This window comes from Saccopteryx leptura, chromosome 3, assembly GCF_036850995.1.
Source record: "Saccopteryx leptura isolate mSacLep1 chromosome 3, mSacLep1_pri_phased_curated, whole genome shotgun sequence".
Lineage (NCBI taxonomy): Eukaryota > Metazoa > Chordata > Mammalia > Chiroptera > Emballonuridae > Saccopteryx > Saccopteryx leptura.
The window spans coordinates 326,895,811-326,916,493 of NC_089505.1; the positions used below are offsets into that span (position 1 = coordinate 326,895,811).

Below are 20,683 nucleotides of genomic sequence, written 5' to 3' on the forward strand. Positions count from 1 at the left end.
AGTTCTGTTGTTTGTGGGGTAGACAGACAGACATGAGCAGAGCAAGAACAACAGTCAGCTACAGTGGGCAGAACTCATAGAGCAAGTACTGGAGATAAGTAGTGTGAATCAGGATGTACCCTTAAGGCACCTTTTCTTCCCCTTAGATTGTCTGAAGTCATGGAGGCCAGACCACCCCACACCCTGGAGTTATTCTCCCCTGGCATGTAGCTAGGCATGTGGTAGGTCTCCATACCCTTAGAGAAAACAGAAGAATAAGGGACTGGAGAAAGTCTCCATCTGATTTCTATACAAGGACAGAAGACAATGGGATGGAACCCCAACAGGTCAGCTTGAAGAACAAAGCAGTTAATCCTCTCTCCCCACAACCCTGGGTTAAAAGGAGCCCTAGCCCTCACTCCAGGGCAGCTTTCTGAGCCACCTAATCAAACTTTTCTTTCAAGTGTACTTTTACTTTGCTTACTGAATTAATCTTCTCTTGTGAGTTTGAGTCTTGGCTCTGAATTCTCTTCCTAGCCAGAACTCAAGAACCAAGGTCGACTTTCACCGTTAACATCTGTAGATGCAGGAGGAAACTGGGAAAGCTATAGAGAGAAAATAAAAACAAACAAAAAAATCCCACAAAAACAAAACAAAACAAAAAACTCTCAAGGTGAGAAAGAAAGGGAGCAGAGATGGATATCCAGAACCTAGAAGGATACTACTGTATATGGTCATAAGCGAGAGCATGCCTTCCCAACAACACCAGTTGTCACTATGGCAGTTAGAGGTCTGAAATCACCAGGGATTTTCTAATATGCTGCTAGTGGCATCTATGTGAATAAATTAGCAGAAAACTATAACAATTAGCTGTGTGTTTGTTGCCAATAACCACAGTGAACCAGACAAATAGTGAATTAAACAGTTCCCTCACCCCTTTGCCATTTATATCCTCTGATGTTTGTAAACAGTGGTCATGCTGCCTCCAACCGTCTGATCAAGTTGCATATGGTTTAATCTTCCCTTTTCAAAACACTCCTCCAGCCGGTTAAATCATTTCCCTTGCTTTCTGCACCTCCAGCCAATTTGTTCATTTCTGGAAACACTGGTACCACATTATTCTAGATGCTGACTCAAGGTTGTATTTACAGTAAATATTTATTGAGTGCTAACTGGGTGCTTGGCCCTGCATTAGGCACAGAAAAGGGCTCCAGTTGCCTCTGATTTATGTAGACACTGCCATGGCATGCAGGTAGCCGTGTTCTCCCCACTGTCTCATAGTTTCACTGTGTAATTCATGTTGACAGTGGGACACAGAAATACCAACACAAGAACATTAGCCTTACGAACTAAAAGCAGATATTCCTCTCTTACCCGTGAGAAGTTCTCTCCCCAAATGTTATTTTTATTATAGTAAAATAGACAATGATATTGTCTTGATCTTAAAGAGATTTCATAGGCATACCGAGTATAATCTTGAAGTGTTTTCTACAAATGTTATATAAAACTGACCATTTCAAAGGCAAGTTACCTAGTTACCTTGGTCCTACATCCCTGCTTATATGCAGAAGTGGCATGGGAAAAACAACAAACAAACAAACCAAAAACATTTTCTGTATTTATCGGATTCAGTTTCCTCATTATAACTGAGAACAGACTGGACAAGGACAGGTTTGAGCAAACACAACTTTATTCATTTTGGAGGAAGGGTATCAACACCCATATAGTACAGCACCCCTTTGTTCATTCCCTCCCCACCCATTTCAGAAAAAAAAAAAAAAGCTCTATGTTCTTTCATGGCAGACTCATTCTTTTATAATAATCAGATACATCGTTAACACTTCTGAAAAAATGGTGTCCACCACCTAGAAGTCTCTGGATTTTGCTCATATATTTCATGTAAATGACAAAACATTTCCTATTTGTCAAACATATATTCTTGCGTGAAAACATAACAGAACTACTTAAAAGGGAACTATTTCAATGGGTCTCGTTTCTGTTTTTGTATCTGCTAGTTACTGGCCTGTTTTATTCTGAAGAGAAAAAAAGATTCATTAACACAATAAAGGACAAGCAGCTGAGGTCAGGCTGGCCTGTCTTTTGCAAAAATAAATCATTAACTACTGAATTAAGTATCCAATCCCATCACAACAGGTTGGTGGACAGGGGTTCCAGAAGAGAGATAGGGAGGAATCACTATTAAATTAAAATTTTGTTTTGTATTTTTTTTCCTTGTGTGTATTGCCAAGTTCCTAGAGTAAGAAATGTGAGAACAGCCACATTTTCTAGGAAGAGAAGTTAAGAGAAGCCTGGTCTTGGGACAGAGACCCAGCTTGTACAAGGAAAAAATTGAGTACATGATCTCAGTCTACCCTCCCAGGTAACCAGCATCCACCATCAGGCCCTCTCTCTAGACACAGGTTTTTGCATATGCTTTGTCCTCCTGTTCTTTGCAACGATACTTCTGGCTCAGGAAGAGGAATTTCTGCTACAACGCAATGCAATCAATCCATTACTGAAAAAAAAATCCTGTCATGAAAATTGCACATAAAAATGAATCGATTCATTAGAAGGCAGAAAAGTATTGGGGCTTTAAACTCTAACCAACTTTATAACTACAGCATGAACAAAATATGTGCCAGAAGGGACAATTTGCTCTCCAGCAAAGTTGGAGATTGTCATCGTGGATGTTTAGTAATGTACAAAAACAAGAGAGAAAATGCTGGTGATTTTTAACTAGAGAAGCATGGTGGACAAGACAGATGGAAAGAAACTCTGCACCAGGGGTCTGCCATTCAGGTGTGCCTGGGGAACTGAGCAAGCGAAGAGTCAGAGCCTTAGAAGATTGGATGGATCTCTCTGTAAAGGTGTAGGCACTCATTTATAATTGTATCCAAACACAGCCTGAAGGGCCTCTGCTGCCCTGCCTATGCAGCAGTTAAACTAAGCAAACCAACCTCTCCTTTCCACTGGAAGACTGTAATTCTCCTCATACTCTTCCAGCTCCTCTTGCCTGGGAAACATACCCCTGAACTAACTTGACTTGAGCATTATTCTAACACCATCCCCTATTCACCAATCATGGATGAGACAATTCCTTAGTAGCAGAATAAACTCTATTGATGTGCTTCAGCATCTCTGAGGCTGGACTCCCATGCCAGGGCCACTGGGTGGACAACCATGGCACACACAAGATAAGGGAGGCAGAGAATACAAATTTTTTTAAAACCTTTTATTACACAGTAAAGAATACAACAATACCTGAATCATACTTTAAAGATTCACAGGTTGACAGACCATACATTACAGTCCAACTAAGGAAAAAAGGATAAACAAGAAACCACAGTTCAGACATAGTAGACTTAAAAGCTCAAGAGTATGCTGACAAAAGCATGATGCCTAGACCCCACCCCCCAGTGTTAGTCTACCATTAACTTGTGGTACATGTCTGAATTAAGTATTGCACAACAACTTTAATTTTTCACAATGTCGCAGAACCCAAAATAACATTTTAAAAAATTACTTCAAATCTGCATTTCAACAGTTTCCAATTTTTTTTTTCTGTCCCTTGAGGAATTCAAACAACATGGAGTCACTTCCTTTCCCTAAGTATTCCAGACATAGGCATGCTTTGCATAAGTAAACCAGCCTTGAAATTTTTAAATCCCCAAGACATGCACCTACACACATAAAAAAAAAAAAAACAACTTAGAAAAAAAAATTAAAAGACAGGTGGCCCTGTCACAAACAGTCTCATGACAGAGGAAAAGAAAAAGTCAGAGACAAAGAGATAGAGGACGCCCTATTCCTATCAGCGACCACCATTCAATTCTATCCAATGAAGATAACCTTTTAAAAATGTGTTATATCTACAAATTATACTCTCACATAGCCCGTAAATAAGTGACAAGCAGAAAAGGAAAGTAACAAAAGTTTTCTTTTCTTTCTCTTCTTTAGGTTTATGAGGTCTGCATTGTTACCAAGAAGTGATATGGTTTGCAGCTGTATGAGCTTAACTTTTGGTATCCTGGTTCTTTTGTGCCCATTTGGTTTGACTAGACCAGTTTTTGTTAGCTACTGGTGCAATATACATGCTGTCAGAGGTAGAGTGAAACTTTTTGCCACTGAGGAGAATGTAGCAAAACAGGAGGAGAGGAAAAGGAGGAGGAAGAGGGAAACGAGGAAAAGGAATCAGAGATAGAGCTCAGAGTTAGGGATTTTTTTTTTCTGTATTTGTCTTCACTCAGGGTGCCCTGAATTAAAAGTAATGAGACGTACTGCACTAATCCTTATTTTACACACTAGTGTTAAGAATAACAGTGCTGTTTCACATACATCACAGCTTCTAGAGATAAAGACCTGTGGGTATGACATACCTCATTTTTGGGATTATTTAACCCTTTGTAGCCTAGAACATATAATAGCTCTGTAAGAAAAGACTGTCCAGTGTCACAAGCAGACTAGAAAGCAGAGTGAGGTCAAAGGATTCTGGGAGCACCATGATAAAATATAACCCATTCAGAGCCTGGTTATGTGCTTTCATTTCACTTTAAGCAGGTGTACTGACAAATGGACTTCCAACAAGGAGATAGATGAATTTATTTGCTCATCAGAACTTTCTAAACTAAAAAAAAAAGGCATTTAAAAATCCTGACAGCACCCAAACAAAATTAAAACCAACTTGAGTATGAAAATACAAGGGAAATGCTAAAAACGTTAGGTTTAAGAGACTTAAAGCAAACAGATTTAGGATTGCCTCTATGTAGATATTTAAGAGCCATTTAAAATGGTACCCAAGGACTATATTAAAAAAAATAAATAAAAGCTGATGGATTATTTTAGATTTTTAAATAAATTCCTGGTGGGTGAATATTATGTGGAGAAGTCTCTTCCCAGACTCGAAAACTTTGGTTGTCTCACAGCCTGCAGCACCGCTGACTTTCACTAAAGCACACAACCACATCCTGGGCTACTGTTTTCAAAACTAACAAGTAGTTCTGGTCTGGACCCTGGACAAAGAAGGGTTAATGAATTCAACTATACCTTGCTGAACATGTTTAACCTGCTGATCATTTGGAAAGTATTACTGGTGCTTTTCAAAATTCGAATTTTGGTCCATCAGATCAGTCTTTGGCTGACTTCCCTTTTTGTGAGAATGTTGTGTAACCTGGCATTCAGCAGTGTTAAAGCTGTCCGTCTACACCTCAGCGTTTGGAGCTCTAATGATTTATCTTTTTTTTTGTTTTTTTTTGTGTTTTTTTTTTGTTAAATTACAAATACTTAAACAACCTTACGGTGATATGCATGCACTGTCATTTTTAAGTAGAATATCTCGTTACTTTTTTTTTAAGTTCCAAAAAAAGAAAAAAAAATCCACTACTACTCTATGCTACAGCTAAACTTGGTGAAATGGCTCTAGCATATTCAAAAAGAGTTTGCTTAAAAAAAAGCATGCCTAGGGAGTCATTGTGACAGTGCAAAATACATTTATGTACATTCCCTCTTACAAAAACACCAATATGTTAGCATTCCATGAACATGCTGGTTTTCGGGGAAAAAAAAGTCCTATAAGAGAGTGAAATAGCAGCTCCGAAAGATAGCCTTTTTCTTTTCTTTTCTTGAGGACAACCAAAAAAGTCTTTCCCCCTTTTTCCCCCTCGAACTACTAGAGAAATATCACTAATACATACAGATATAAAAGCAGCATAGAAAGATACAGGTTTCTCACCAACTAGGAATAAAGAGACTAAATGTGGGCATATGGTTAAACTACAATGTATCTTCACATTTGTCCAACACATTTACAAGAAAAACACCATTGGAAACCTCACAGGACAGAGTGTTTTAACACGAAGAGAACTACTAGTTTTTAATTAAAAATTCAAATAGGGTGGGGTTGAAAATTTGAAAAGGGGCTGGAGCTGGAGCCACCACTTTTTAAAAAGTATTTTTCAATATAAAACAAATGAGCTGGAATAGACCCAATGTTTTACTCTGTGGAATCTTGCAAAAGTGAACAAACGTTGAAGGGTTATTTAGGGCAGCTGGCTGATGTCAAAGCTGCCAGAATGCTAATTAATTGCAGACTGAGTCTCTTAACTCTGTGTGTGTGCGTGTGTGTGTGTGTGTGTGTGTGTGTGTGTGTGTGTGTAAAGGAGCCTTTTGTATTATGGCATTTTTTTTTCTTGCTGCTGTATTCATATATCCACTGCAAATCATCTTTCATTTCTCATTCTGTTGACCTGGATATTATTTCTTTTCAGAAACAGGAAAAAAAAAATAAACATCTGTTTCTCCTTCCGATATGCTGCATATATGCGTGTTTTGTAGTGGGTCTTCAAAGTTCAGTTAGCAACCCATGGACGCCATTCATCTTCTTGTTAAAATGTAGCCAATGCTCATGCCCTTGAGAATTTTTTTTCATTATTATATATCAAGAACATTGTGACTTTTAATATTAGCATTTTGCTTTCAACAGCAATTAGTAATCTCTTGGTTTGCTGTTTGGTAAAGCATAGGTTAATGAGGTCATCTAGTTTAAAATCCCAGCTACTGGAAAATAACAGGGAGGAGGTCAAATTTATCATTTCATGTTATATTCTCTGCTCTCTTATCAGTTCTCTAAGAAAAAGATATCTCTGTTATCCACAATAAGTCATTACGACCCGTTACTGGCCCTCTGTTTTACTACCGCCTCAAGATGCGGTTAGGTTCTCTCTTGCTGAAGTACTGAAATAGGAAAGTTCATCTACAAACAAAACAAAACAAAACAAAAAAACAACTTTAAACATCTGAGGATGAAGAACTGGTTTTACGTTGGTTGTGTTGTCTTTTCTCTGACAGTTCTGAGTTCACATCTAGCGAGGGGTTGTCTCTATGGTGGAAGGGGTCCCCGGGGTGGTCGACCTTGGGGTGGCTGCTGGTGGAGTGTCCATGGGGCTCCCGGCCCCGCTGTTGGGCGTGACAGAGGAGCTGACCGCGGGCGTGTCCCCCTGCTGCTGGGCCTGCAGGGTCTGTCCGCAGATGTGGTGGTGCTTCTCCCAGTCTTTGTGCTGGCAGAATGAGCCACAGTATCGGGCTGTGTTACACCCGCTGCAGGTTTCGCTTGCTTTACGGCCACAGTTCCAGCAGCTCTAAAGGAGGAGGCAGAACAAAGCAAAACCCTACGTTAACATATTGTCCAGGCCGAAGTCTGAGGAAACATCCAGGGCAGCACTGCCCTCTTATTTTCAACAACTGTGTGGTAAAAATGAAAACTCCAGGTGTGCATGTGTGGGTATACACACTAAACACACAGAAATGCAGGTTTTGATGTGATGACTACCCAAACATTTCTGCCAACAACCATTATAACATCTAACAAACTGGCTGAAGCTCCTTTGCATTTTAACTACAAAATGCCTTCTTTTTAGGTTTGGCTCTCTTGACATCTAAATTCTTTGTTCACCTACACTAACACGTGCTATACCTACATATTTCTCTCCATTCTAATAACAATATCATTATGATCAGACACAAATGTATCATTCTGGGAAGAAATGTCTTTCTTCTAGATATAACAGTAATTACAAAGGAACTATAAGAGCCCTATATAATATTAAAAGACATAGAAAATAGAGGATTCTGTTCCCTGTTCCATCACAGACTAGATAGAATAAAACAAGACATTTTAATCTCTCCATGCATTTTGTTTTTCTCATTGCAGATGGTTATTCAGAGTATCTTTATCTGAAAAGCAAACTCAAAACGGTTCTCTTGATTTCAACTCCTGGAGGGCAGGGTCCTTGGTTTGGTCTCTCATATACTCTAAGCACTCAGAACAGTGCTTGATATATATAGCAGATGCTCCATAAATATTTAGGAAATAAATAATTCTGAAATAAATAATTCTGACTATACTTTTTTTGACTTGGAAAAGCTAAAAATACTAAAACTGAAAAAATAACAAGGACTTCCATTTACACACAATGCATTCTGGTTGATGGAGTTCCTTTCCAGCTCATTTGCACCTCTGTAATGCTGGGAAGTCAAAAAAGTTGAGAAAATTAAAAACTTAGACCCTAGCAAGCCCACTGCCAATGTTCAGTGCTTTCAAGAGATGAAAAAAGTCCAAATGTAGTTGACTTTGAGATTTAAACTTTGAAATAAAAATCATGAATCAGAGCATAACATACTAGAGACAGAAGAGCATCTCTGTAAGGGAGAGACCCTAGAAAAGAAAGGTGCGGGGAGGAGACAGACGGTGACTACCTCAGGGACCTGAGGCGAAGGTGAAACTTCAGGAAGCCAACTTTAAATGTTTGTACAGTAGTTCCTTTGGAAAGACCAACCCTATTGTGAAATGCTATACCAAGTGATCACAGCTTTGTGCCATTGATCTTTTATTATTTAATCTTCATTGGTTTTGATTATTTTCTTGCAAAAAAAACTTCTTACTGGTAACTCCAACTGACAGTACGTGTGTGATGATTGTATCCCAATTAAAATGCATTTTTAAATTTTTTTATTTTTTTATTTTTCTGAAATGAGAAGTGGGGAGGCAGAGAGACTCCTGCATACGCCTGATTGGAATCCACCTGGCAAGTCCACTAGGGAGTGATGCTCTGCCCATTTGGGGTGTCACTCCGTTGCAACCAGAGCCATTCTAGTGCCTGAGGTGGAGGCCATGGAGCTATCCTCAGTGCCTGGGGCCAACTTTGCTCCAATGGAGCCTTGGCTGTGGGAGGAGAAGGGAGAGATAGAGAGAAAGGAGAGGGGGAAAGGTGGAGAAGCAGATGGGTGCCTTACCCGTGTGCCCTGGTTGGGAATCAAACCCAGGACTTCCACATGCTGGGCCAATGCCAACCAGCCAGGGCCAAAATGCATTTTTTAAAGTGCTAATATATATGGATATTAAAAATCTCTCCACTGTGTTCCTCACATTTGTTTTACTTTAAGCACGCTGGTATGTGTGGCTTAAGGTGGGCTCATGTGCCCACTTTGAATATTTTAGTGGAATGTCAGCCTCTTACACTGGTATGTATGCCTTTACCATTGTGTAATATATGCAGAAAAATTTTTAGCAGTCATCTTAACTTTGCTAAGAAATAAAGGGGCTCCTAGAGTTTCAAATGCTGGAAGCCTATAAACTCATGAACTCTAATTTAAAACTTCTAAAAAGAGCTCATCTCTACCTTATAATTTCTTTACCATTCAGAAATTATGGCCCAATGAAAGGGAAAATAAAACCTAGATAAACCTTAAGATCTCCAATGCTGGTCAATGGGAGGTGTTTTAAGTGAACACAGCTGAGGAACTCTATAATGTCAAAAATAAAAATAAAATTAAAGTTAATAATCAGTACTACAACAAATTTTTTTCTAGTTTAATTTAACCAGGAAAAATCAGTCAAAAGAAATGTATTTCTGATCAGAGGTTTCATTGCCATAGCATGAAGCCCTTCCTTCTCAAAATTATTTCAATCACATTACTTGTACAAATGACCCTACAAACAGTGGTGGGATTCAAGTAATTTAACAACCAGTTCTTTGCCCTAATGACTGTTTTAAGTACAAAAAAACTGATATACTGAAATGTTATTTCATGCATTTAATACTTAAATAAGAGCAATGAAAGAGGTACACAAAACTAGATTATGAGTTTTAAGATATTAATAAAAATATTAAATAATACCTGACAAAAAGCAATAAAACTGTTATTTAAGATATTTCCACATTGCTTCTTGATTGACGTCCTCACTTGCAATTTTTTCCACCTATGGACGGAATGAACATTACTACAGGCACTTAGAATATGCTATTGTGCAGATGAACATTAAAAAAAGAGTAAGGAATGTAAATTTGTGATTTCCATATTGGGCAGCTGCCCAGGTGCCCACCTTAAAGAGAACCCTGATTACCGGTGCCATTTTAACAACTGGTTTGTCAAACTCAACAAAAAATTAGGTATCGGTTCTACCAAACCGGCTGAATCCCACCACTGCCTACAAAGACCTAAACAAATGGGGGCCGGGCCTATTCTTCCGAGTAGTGAGGTATGACAAGGCACTCAAGAGTGAAGTTTATTTCCTTGAGATTTAGCCACTTTTAGAATAATTCCTGCTCGATCCTGGAACAAACTCAGCAAATAAATGAAATTACTAAATGACATCAGAAAATCCCAATTAGAGAACAAAGACTCAGATCCAAAACAATATTTTACGGAAATTAAATATCTAATCTAAGTCAAGTGGCTTCTTTAAAAAATACCCTAATGTGAGGGTATTTTTTCTGGCAGAGGCACATTTTGGCAGACACAACAGTGGTAACTGCCCAGTACTCAATGCTGCTGTCAGATTGAAATCAGATGTAGTCAACCTTCTCAATTTAGCTGATTAAACACATAGACTAAACCAGGTAATTACAGATGTATGTATTGGGGGGTGGGGGTGGAAAGAGGAGACAGAATGGGGACTTCTTTAATTTTTAAAGTGTTTTCAAAGATGGGAACAATTTTACAAATAAAAAAAAGTGGAATTATGCCAAATATAGAAACAGATGTTTTGGATCGTGACGCTGCTTGGAATTGAGCCTTCTTGACTAGCATGGCCAGATTCTGACCCAGGATTCAAGGGCTCTGGCTAATTTTACCTCTAGTCTCATGCCCAAGACATTGATCAAATTCATTTACCACCTATGGCTGGGTCAAAAACAACCTTCAGCTCTAGGAAGGTAAAACAAAGAGCGAGTCAAATGACCTGGTGGGAAAAAGAAAAAACAAAAAAACAAACAGCACATATTTTTATTCCTTTTGACTTGCACTGCAATGAATATTAGCATAAATAGTGAACTAACAAAAAACTCAGAAGTGCATATTTCTTTTCAAAACTCATTAGAAAACAGACAAAGCAATATATTTTTCTTGGAAGGTTCTACTGAATTTCCTGTTGGCTAACCCATACCTGTAAGACTAATGATTGACCAGTGGCACTCAACCCCTCAACAGACACACATCTGAAAACAGTGAAATGTGTAGAATCTTGTGAGTAATCTGAGTAATTTTATGTCTTTAACCTTTCTGCTGCTCACAAACATGGAAACTAAAAATTGTGTATAATATATACCCCATGGTATAGAGTCCCTGGTCTGCAAACTGCGGCTCGTGAGCCACATGTGGTTCTTTGGCCCCTTGAGTGTGGCTCTTCCACAAAATACCACGTGTGGGCGCTACCTCGATAAGGAATGTACCTACCTATATAGTTTAAGCTTAAAAAAATGCTCTCAAAAGAAATTTCAATCATTGTACTGTTGATATTTGACTCAGTTGACTAATGAGTTTGCCGACCACTGGTATAGACAGTATAACCATAAAGGGCAAAGATAAGAGTGGTCAATGATTTAACCTAATTTTACATTTTTTAAAATTTGTGCTTTTAATATTCAGGCTAGTTATTTCCTGATATTTGCTCTGTTTATTTGTTTGTTACTTATTTAATTATTTTTTCAAATGACTGAGCTTCCCTTTCAGTCCCCAAATAAATGATGCTGGTGACAGAGTTACCACAATAGTATAGAAGGCTCAAGAATTTCATAGCAAATTTCCTTCCAAAATTTCATGGCACTTTATAGTCTCCCTCTTATTGATAAAATAATTCCTTTTCAGCATAAAGAATATTTTATTCCTTACCTGAAAAATGGGAATTAGTTCACTGACCAAAGTTAGACTATGATTCATATTAAAGATATGAGGTGAAACATGAAGTTCCCCTTTGCTAAATGTACTAATACTACAGGTAGAGATAGGAAGGATGGACTTAAATGTTTGAATACCAAGGCCCCATATCAAAGATTATTAATACTTTGTTTCACATCAGCAATTCTCCTTATCCCTAAGAGTAAAATTATTTCTCTCGTCTTGTTATTTTACATATAGAGAGAATGGTCTTTCAGTCCTGTTGGCAAAATAACAACCTTTCTGATTTTTCTCATTGAAAATTCCTTTTCCAAGAAACAAAAAACACTCTGTCCTGAATTACTTTAAGTTTCTCCAATTATCCAGAAAAAAAAACCCTCTCACATGGAAAGGATCCTCAATGAATTCAGTAGAATGTTTATGTTAAAATTCCCCAGGTTAAAAGCCCTCTAAAGGTAACACAACTTAAATTCACACTAAGCATTACATCTTGCATTTCATTTGACAATTTAAAACTATTTTCAAATAACTTTTGCATCTTAGGAAATGAAGTCTCAAGTAATAAATAACTTTTGAGTAAATGACACCTAAAATCACACAGATATGAAATTATATAGCCAAGGTTTGATTCACCTAGGTCTTTGGACTGCAAACCAAATATTTTTGAAAATGTCACACTTTGTCAATTTCAGCTCTCTCTTAGAGCCTGTTTTGGTAGGAATAAGGTTAGAAGGGTGCTTAACTCCTGCAAGTGGACAAATGTTCGACCAGGAATTTGGAACACCAGAGACAAGGTGTGTAATAAAAATGGCTTCCAATGTTGAGTGGCTTCAGAGTCAGCCTGTCTTGGATTTCACTTCCAACTACATCACTTAGTGAATTTAGAACTATAGGCAAGTTACTTAACCTCTTAGAGCGAAAGTACCTGTAAAGAAATAACTGCAAAGTAATTCAGGATTATGTCAGTGCTAAGCACAGTGCCTGATGTTCAGTAGGTCTTGAATAAATGGCAGGAACTAACACATCACCTCCTTTTGGTACTGGTTGAAATAAAACAAGACTATATAGAATCCTTAAACAGTGTAATATTTAGAATTAGAAAGCTCATGGCCCCTGTGCCTACCTCCACAGTCATTGACAGCTATATAGAGAGACCATTAGCTCATTTCTTCTTACACTTCATTAGTGACCAATTACTTTTTCTCCATCTTTACTGTCCTCAGACTTCCTATAGATTCATCACTAATGACAATTTCCCCATCTCTTCTTTTTCAACTCCCCTTGTTGAAATTCCCTCTAATTTTGGTTTCTAAGAGATTAAAATTCTGATTCTAATAATGTAAATTCTTCCTCTTCTGTTTGTTCATTTTCCCCTGAATATTTGGCAAGAAGAAAAGCTGTCATAAAGGAAAGAAAATACTCTTCTCTTCCTTGTCAGATTTCATTGTTTCAACTATTTGGTGTAAGAAGATGAATCTTTTTCTTTTCTTTATTTTTCGTAAGAGGTAAGGAAAGAGAGAATAAGAGAGACAGACAGAATGATAGGAAGGGAGAGAGACGAGAAAAATCAACTTATAGTTGCAACACCTTAGTTGTTCATTGATAGCTTTCCCATATGTGCCTTGATCAGGGGCCTCTACCCAAATCAATGCCTTCCTTGCTCAAGCTAGTGACCCTGGGCTTCAAGACAGTGACCATGGTGTCATGCCTATGATCCCACATTCAAGCCAGTGACCCCACACTCAAGCTGGTGAGCTTGCACTCAAGCTGGATGAGACCGTGCTTAAGATGGTGACCTCAGGGTTTCAAACCTGGGTCTTCAATATCCCAGGCCATGCTCTATCCACTGCACTACCACCTAGTCAAGCAGAAAATTATTCTTAAACCCATTCTCCAGCTCACATTTCCTTCTTAAGCTGTGGTCTCTTACTTTTAATTGCCTATTCTGTAGCTCTACCAGGTATTCCTCTCTCGTCTAAATCAGTATTGCTTAAACTCGATTCTTGAGTGTGGTGTATTTCAGTCACTGCCAACATTCAGGCCAAAGACTTTGTCATCTTATTGGAAACTTCCCTTTTTTTAGTTCTTGCAGCCATTCAGTGTCAGACCCCACAGACCTTGCTTTTATGGTTTCCCTTTCTTCCTTTCCAATCTCATGGTTACTGTCCAAATTCCTTCCCTGTCCTTTCTGTTAGGATAACTTCAAAATTGGTTTTTGCATCTCTCTCACATATATACACTGTTCATTTGTAAGGTGACTTGCTTATAAAACACTACTGATCTTATCTGTACCTCTCAACCATCTTGCAAAATGGATCACATAAACATTTTCTCAGTTTTACAAATGAGAAAACTGAAGCTCCAAGAGGTGAACCATTTAAGATCATTCCACTTACAGTGTTCCTTCTACTGTACCATGAATATCTATAGACTCAAACAAATGGCTTTTCAAATTCATGAAACAAAATAAGAAAAACACAGAATCACAACTCATGCTTGGGGAGCTCCAAATTCTGGGGTCAATTGGTAAGATTAGATCATGAGGGTTTTAAGAAGAACAGTATAACCCTGTATAGTAACTGCGTGATAACTATATTCTACAGAGTCCACATGGGTGGTTTGGGCCATACTGTACAAGTTCCACTGGGAATGGTTCCACTAATTCTTGAAGGAGTATTAAAAATGAACTTCTCAGACTGACCTGCTCATTCCATCAGGATTTTGCTGGTTCTAGAAATATCAAGTTTAAAGATACAATCAGTGTTTCTGCTTAAGTGCCACAAAACTGCCCAACTTTGATACACATATACAGTTCTATATCTATGTAGGAATAATTAATAAAGGCTCATTTAATCTTGGGGCAATATCACTTTGGTGGCTTAAAACTCAAAACTAACTAACTATAGGAACAGTACTATTATTTATTATCTGTTTTATACTCACTTCCAATCACTTGCTTTGATCCTCTAAGCTAAAACAAGTTATGGATCTCAAAGAAGAGCTGTTGTGGGTTCTTTAAAAATAGGCCCAATCTGACAATGTTATTTTGGGGAAATATATATATATATAAGTATAAAAACAGAAAATAAATATGGAAAATGAAAAATATTTGAGATGATTAGATTTAGGAAATTCTCTTCATCTTGTTTTTTTTTTTCTTTCTCTTTTTTCTTCCTTTTCTTATTTCTTTTGATTTATGCTAGTGCTGGCATTAAATTTTTGGTGAGATATGTAATATACCATAAAAAGAGAAATTAAAGAAAATATCATATTGCTTAGATATGCCTAAAGTCCAGCATCATTCTGTTATGATAATTATAATTAGTCTATGAACCCAAATAAAGTTAGATAACTAGGTAGTAATAATCTGGAGGACATCTGGTGAGGAAATAGATACAACACTATACCATCAGGGGAAAAAGTTTCCTGTGGCTACTGAGAAGTTGGAACGAGAGGAAAACAGCCTGGACTGAGGTCCACCTCACACTTACTGCTGCAAGACCCTGAGCAAAGGCCTACCTTCCTAAGACTCAGCTTTTCTAAAATGCAAAATGAAGACAACAACACTGTTTACCTGAACTCATTGGAAAAGTAAATGAGCGATAGTACAGAAAGCACTTTCTATCACATCTGGTACAGAGTTAAACATTCATTGTAGGTCTTCTTGTTTTATCTCAGGCAACATAAACTTTATGTCACCCTCAATAACTATGCTGAGCATGGTTCCTATGTGCCTAGGACAGCCTGGTTTATAGGACTACTCTGACCTGGAAAGAACCCCCCTTTAACTTTGAAAGCGTTGCTGTTTAAATGATAAATTACATGGTCCCCTACAAACAATACCCATGTGTTATTTTCCTGACTCCATACTTTCTTCCTGGTGTTTTGTCTAATTTACTTATTTCCAACTTTTCTTGCTTCTTTCTTCTTTCTGGAACTTTACAATTCTTTACAGCTTACCTTTCAGAACCATTGTTCTTACTAAGCAGAATGGGCAGTATTAGGTCCATTATACATGTGTGAAAATGGAGGGAGAAAGAGAAGGACTAAATTAGAAAATTACAGAGAGAAGTCCTTAGCATAAACAGCTCAAAAGAAACACATGAACAGCCAGCCATTCCAGGCATAGAAATCTGGGTTTATGACTCCGAAGTCCAGGTTATTTCTTAAGGTCCTGGTGAAGGGCAGAGAGAAAATTTGTGCATTAGCTACACACACATGCAGTTTTATAGATTCAGATTATAAATATCATATATGATCTAGGTAAGTGATGAGTATATGTCTACAGTAACAGGTGGTTTCAAATAAGAAAGGGAAAGAGAAAAAAAAGAATGTTTTAATCAGAAAACTTTCCTATACTTTACAATGAAGGACTGTGGAAAATATGCATCACCATCCTCTAAACATGTTAAATTGTCTATGTTAAAAAAAAAAAATCCTAAACCACATCTGTGAGGTAAGTAAAAAAATCTCATTCCTTATGAAAAAAGGGAAGATCACAGTAGTAAAATGAATCGGTGAAGGACCCCCAATATGGTGACTGAGCGGGAGCCAGAGTTCAGGTCTTCTGAGTCCTCCTTCTGGATTCTTTCTGCTACACCCATTTGTCTTTGAGCTTTGCTAATAAAAGATGATCATTTCATCGGCTTAGTATGGCCTTTAAGTAGTATGACCATATAATTTATTATTCAAACCAGTACACCTGAGAGTGAAAGGAGGCACTTTTAATAATTACATTGGGATAACAGAAGTAACCTGGGAATGTCTCACTTAAATTGAGATGTACGGTCACTTTATACCCTAACTTTATAGTATATATTATAGTGTGCTATCCTGATTTTCACATTAGACAGCATGAACTGTTTAAGTTTTTGTACTCTATTTGCCCTTTCTAATCCACAGAGGAGATATGTCTAGTTGGATTAAATAATTGATTTGAACTCTTTTAAATGTTTTAACTTGTGTTGTTCATGTACAGAAACTGAAGAAAGCCTACTCCTTCACTATATATACACACACATTGGACAGATAGAAACCACTAAATTTCTGAAGGTTACTCAAATAAGATCACCTGATGGGTGTACTCCAAACCCTGCATGTCCACTGAAGAATCACAGCTCCCTCTCCTTCCCTGACAGTTAACTGATCATCAAATCCTGCCCATTCTATCTGATGGGTACCAGCCAGAACAGCCCCAATGCCGTGCCAACCATCTTGATCCAACCATATTCTTCCTTATCTGTCTCTGAAACAGATTGGTTCCTCCTTCTCATTTCCTTTAATCTCTCTCCATACTGCAGCCTGAGTGATCCTCCAAAATGCTAATCAGCTACATAGTATTTTTGCTTTCAGAACTAAACAAAACTTTCCTTCCCATCTCCTCTGCACAGAGGCACTGACATGCCCACTGCCAAGGAAGCAATAAAGATGCAACCAGGGGTGAAGTGAAGTATAGGGCAACTGCTGACCTGTTCCTGATTATTGTTATGTATCAGATGAAACAAACTTTTCCCCAAAAGCTTTCACACTAAACTCTATTAACTAATACTTTAGCAATTTGACTCCTCTAGAAAATTGCAGTCAACACGAAGGCTGGGACCATTGTACCTTTAGTGCTTAGCACTGACCTGACAAAGAAAAGCTCAAGAATTTGTTGTTGAACCTGATTAGTGGTGGTACAGTGGATAGAGCACTGATCTGGGACTCCTGGGGCCCCAGGTTTGAAACCCTGAGGTTGCCAGCTTGAGCACAGGTTCACCAGGTTAAGCATGGGGTTACCGGTTTGAGCTTGGGATCATCGACGTGATCCCATGGTTCCTGACTTGAAGCCTAAAGGTCACAGGCTTGAGCTCAAGGTTGCTGGCTTGAGCAAAGGGTCACTGGCTTGGATGCAACACCCCCACACTCCGGTCAAGGCACATATAAGAAGCAATCAGTGAAAAGCTAAAGTGTTGCAACTACAAGTTGATGCTTCTTATCTCTTTCCCATCCTGCCTGTCTCTTTCTTTCTCTCTCTCTCAAAAAAATTTTGTTATTAAAAGAATAAATTAATAAATGGATGTCAGTAATTTACAGTTATATGCATCAAGTACTTTAACTGCTCTGGGCAGGTCACAAACATGATTTTTTTTTAAAGAACATCGATTAATTTCTGGATAGAGTTTTAAAATCAATGGATCCTACATTTAATGGAGATATTTATTTTCAAGCCATTACTATGATGGTCAGACCTTTTATTTTTTTCTAAGAAAACAGAACAATTCATAAAATTTCTAAAGTACAATGCTTTGTGTGTCTTAATTGGGGCTGGATAAAATGCCATAAAAACTTTTGAATATAAAATCCATAGAAGAGAATTTTGAGAAGTACCTGCTCATCTTCTCTGGAGCTCAGCTAGGCCATGCAGTTCTGACTAGATTCCCTGTCCCTGGCCAACCATGGTGAGGGCTGGAAGAGGTTCCTCTAGCCTAACCCAAGACTGGCTCTATCTGGAAGGAACCCAGGGAGCTTTCTAGACTGGAGGTTATTTACAAGCATCAATCACTGCTGGGGTGGATTTTATTAGATTAGGTATACATTCCTTAGTGTAAGGAAATAACAGAATAAAGAAAAATAATATGTGAGATTCAAAGTTGTGTCCTCACTCTTAAAAGTTAAAAAAAAATCACATGCAGAAAAATATATATTTACTAAAAAAAGTCCAGTTAATAACTGAACAAAAGGTACTGCTGAACTAAATCTACCACTAAGCATGTATGTTGTTATAAGACATTGTTTTATTCCTTAGGAGAATGAACAACATTAATTTAGGGCTAATAGATTAATGCTTTTTACTTCTATCTAGTTCTTGGTAAAAGCAGTTTCATGGTGTGCGAGCATGCGTACGGACTTGTGTGAAAGTCGGGAGGAGGCTCAGTTACATTCAAATGAAATATCTCTTCTAAATTTTGCTCTCTTCTCTCAGGAAAACATCCACATTACTTTTGAATAAAAGAGGCTTAATCTCTGGAGAGATCAATTCTTCCCCTCAAGTCTTAGAAAGTGGTCTTGCAGTTTAAAAAGAAGAAAAAGAGGCCTGACCAGGCTGTGGTGCAGTGGATAGAGCATCAGCCTGGGATGCTGAGCACTTTGAAACTCAAGGTTGCTGGCTTGAGTGCGATCTCACCAGGTTGAGCACAGGATTGCTGGCTTGAGTATGGGATCATAGTCATGACCCCATGGTAGCTGGCTTGAGCCCAAAGGTCACTGTCTTGAAGCCCAAGGTCACTGGCTTGAGTCAATGGTTGCTGGCACAAGCAAGGGGTCACTTGCTCTGCTGTAGCCCCCCAGTCAAGGCACATACAAGAAAGCAATCAATGAACAACTAAGGTGCCACAAGTATGAGTTGATGCTTCTCATCTCTCTCTTTTCCTGTCATCTCTCTCTTGCTCCCATGCTAAAAGAGAGAAAGAGAGAGAGAAGAAGAAGAGAGAGAAGAAGAAGAAGAAAAGGAAGAAACAGGACCTGAGTTGCCTTTCTTTTCTGAATCCCCAAATTACCATAGCAAGCCTTATGAAAAGATTCTTCTTTCATTGGTGTGGAACAATGTGAGATTGACAGCATACGGTGAGTTCCAGTTTAGATTCTGCCACTTCTTCGCTGTGTAATTCTAGCTGGTGAGTTTCCTCATTGCTAAAATTACCATATCTCAAATTTCCAGCCACCGTATTAAGACAGTTTCACTCATATTCACATTATGTGAAAGATCAAAATTTATAGATGCCTAGTGGCTTTCTCAAAAATCACAGAATTGTGGGGAATTAAATTTGGCAAATTGTGCTTTAAAATCTTTGAGAAAATGTTACTGAAAAAAGTGTCACACAAACGTAGTGCCATATTAAAGATCAGTTTCCCAAGAGATTGAAAAGAAAGAAAAACAATTACTATAGTAAATCACTCATGCCTAGGGTTTTTCATCCTACCCACTACTTACCATAGCTACTGTTAATATGCCACATTTTTATAATGCTGAATATTATGGTCAAGATCATGTTTTTTTCTGAATAGGTTTTATAAATAAAGATCAAAGGTTTATAGATACTGAAGGAATTAGAGCATGTTACAGGATGAATACAAAGACTTAATTCTCAATTTCTTTTTAGATATTTTATATTCAAAATTTAATGACCTGATGTGGGGGAGGGATGGGGGGAAGGGTGTAAAAAGGGACAAATATAAAGTGACAGAAAATGATTTGACTTTAGGTGATGGGCATACAATATAATCAACAGTTCAAATGATATAGGAATGTTTACCTGAAACCTATGTGCTCTTATTGATCAATGTCACTCAATTAAATTAAATTTTCTAAATAAAAAAATTTAATGATCTATAAAATATTCAACATAAATAACACTCATGTGAAAGTAATAATATTTTAGTAATGGCAACAACTGTGACTCACAGTATTACTAACTTCAATAGAGCAGGGAAAATTCTCTCCAAAAGATGCCAATGATTTTCTTTTAAGTGCAAACAAGGTCTTAAATATCTTGGCCACAAGATGTCAATAACATTGAATTTATGTCTAGTTTAATTCAACAATGGGAAAGTCAGCAATTAAAGTACAGATAAACTTCCTTTTGTCCCTCATTTTCTGAGAAACTTTCAAATGCTGAAAATCAATTCCTTTTGTCCTCTTGATATTCATCTGCTATACATTAAGTAGAAATTCTGGGCATAGAGTGATTCCCATAGGGTCTTTCATCTATAGAGAAGCCTGGTACAAATTAAATTCTTAGTCTCCCTCACAAATTATAGATATGTATTATAGTAGACCATTGATTTATCAGTTCATGGTTTTGCTAGTTCAGCTAATTGTAGTTCTTTATGTAATGTTACTTTGGGTTTGGGGATTGTGGTCCTATATTAATGCAGAGCAGTACCATGTGCTTTGATTTAAAGACTATTTCAGAAACCATTCTGTTAGATATTGTGTATTAGTTACGTCCAAGATTTTTGAGCCATTGATGTTATGTGTATGTGTATTTTAATA

The 20,683-nt window shown here is 37.7% G+C and overlaps 1 protein-coding gene across 8 annotated transcripts in view; it reads right to left on the bottom strand.

Annotated features, from left to right (window-relative positions):
• Positions 1–2,981: 2,981 nt before the first annotated feature.
• The window catches only part of RUNX1T1 (RUNX1 partner transcriptional co-repressor 1), a 194,690-nt gene continuing 176,988 nt past the window's right edge, over positions 2,982–20,683 (bottom strand). For 7 of the 8 annotated variants that reach the window (XM_066379100.1, XM_066379104.1, XM_066379106.1 and 4 more), the window contains one exon: positions 2,982–7,112. In XM_066379100.1, coding sequence (XP_066235197.1) covers positions 6,837–7,112 — 276 coding nt within the window. In that variant the 3' untranslated portion in view covers positions 2,982–6,836. Of the gene's footprint in view, positions 7,113–9,651; positions 9,734–20,683 lie in introns of all 8 variants that reach the window. The other variant, XM_066379108.1, reaches the window with a different exon arrangement.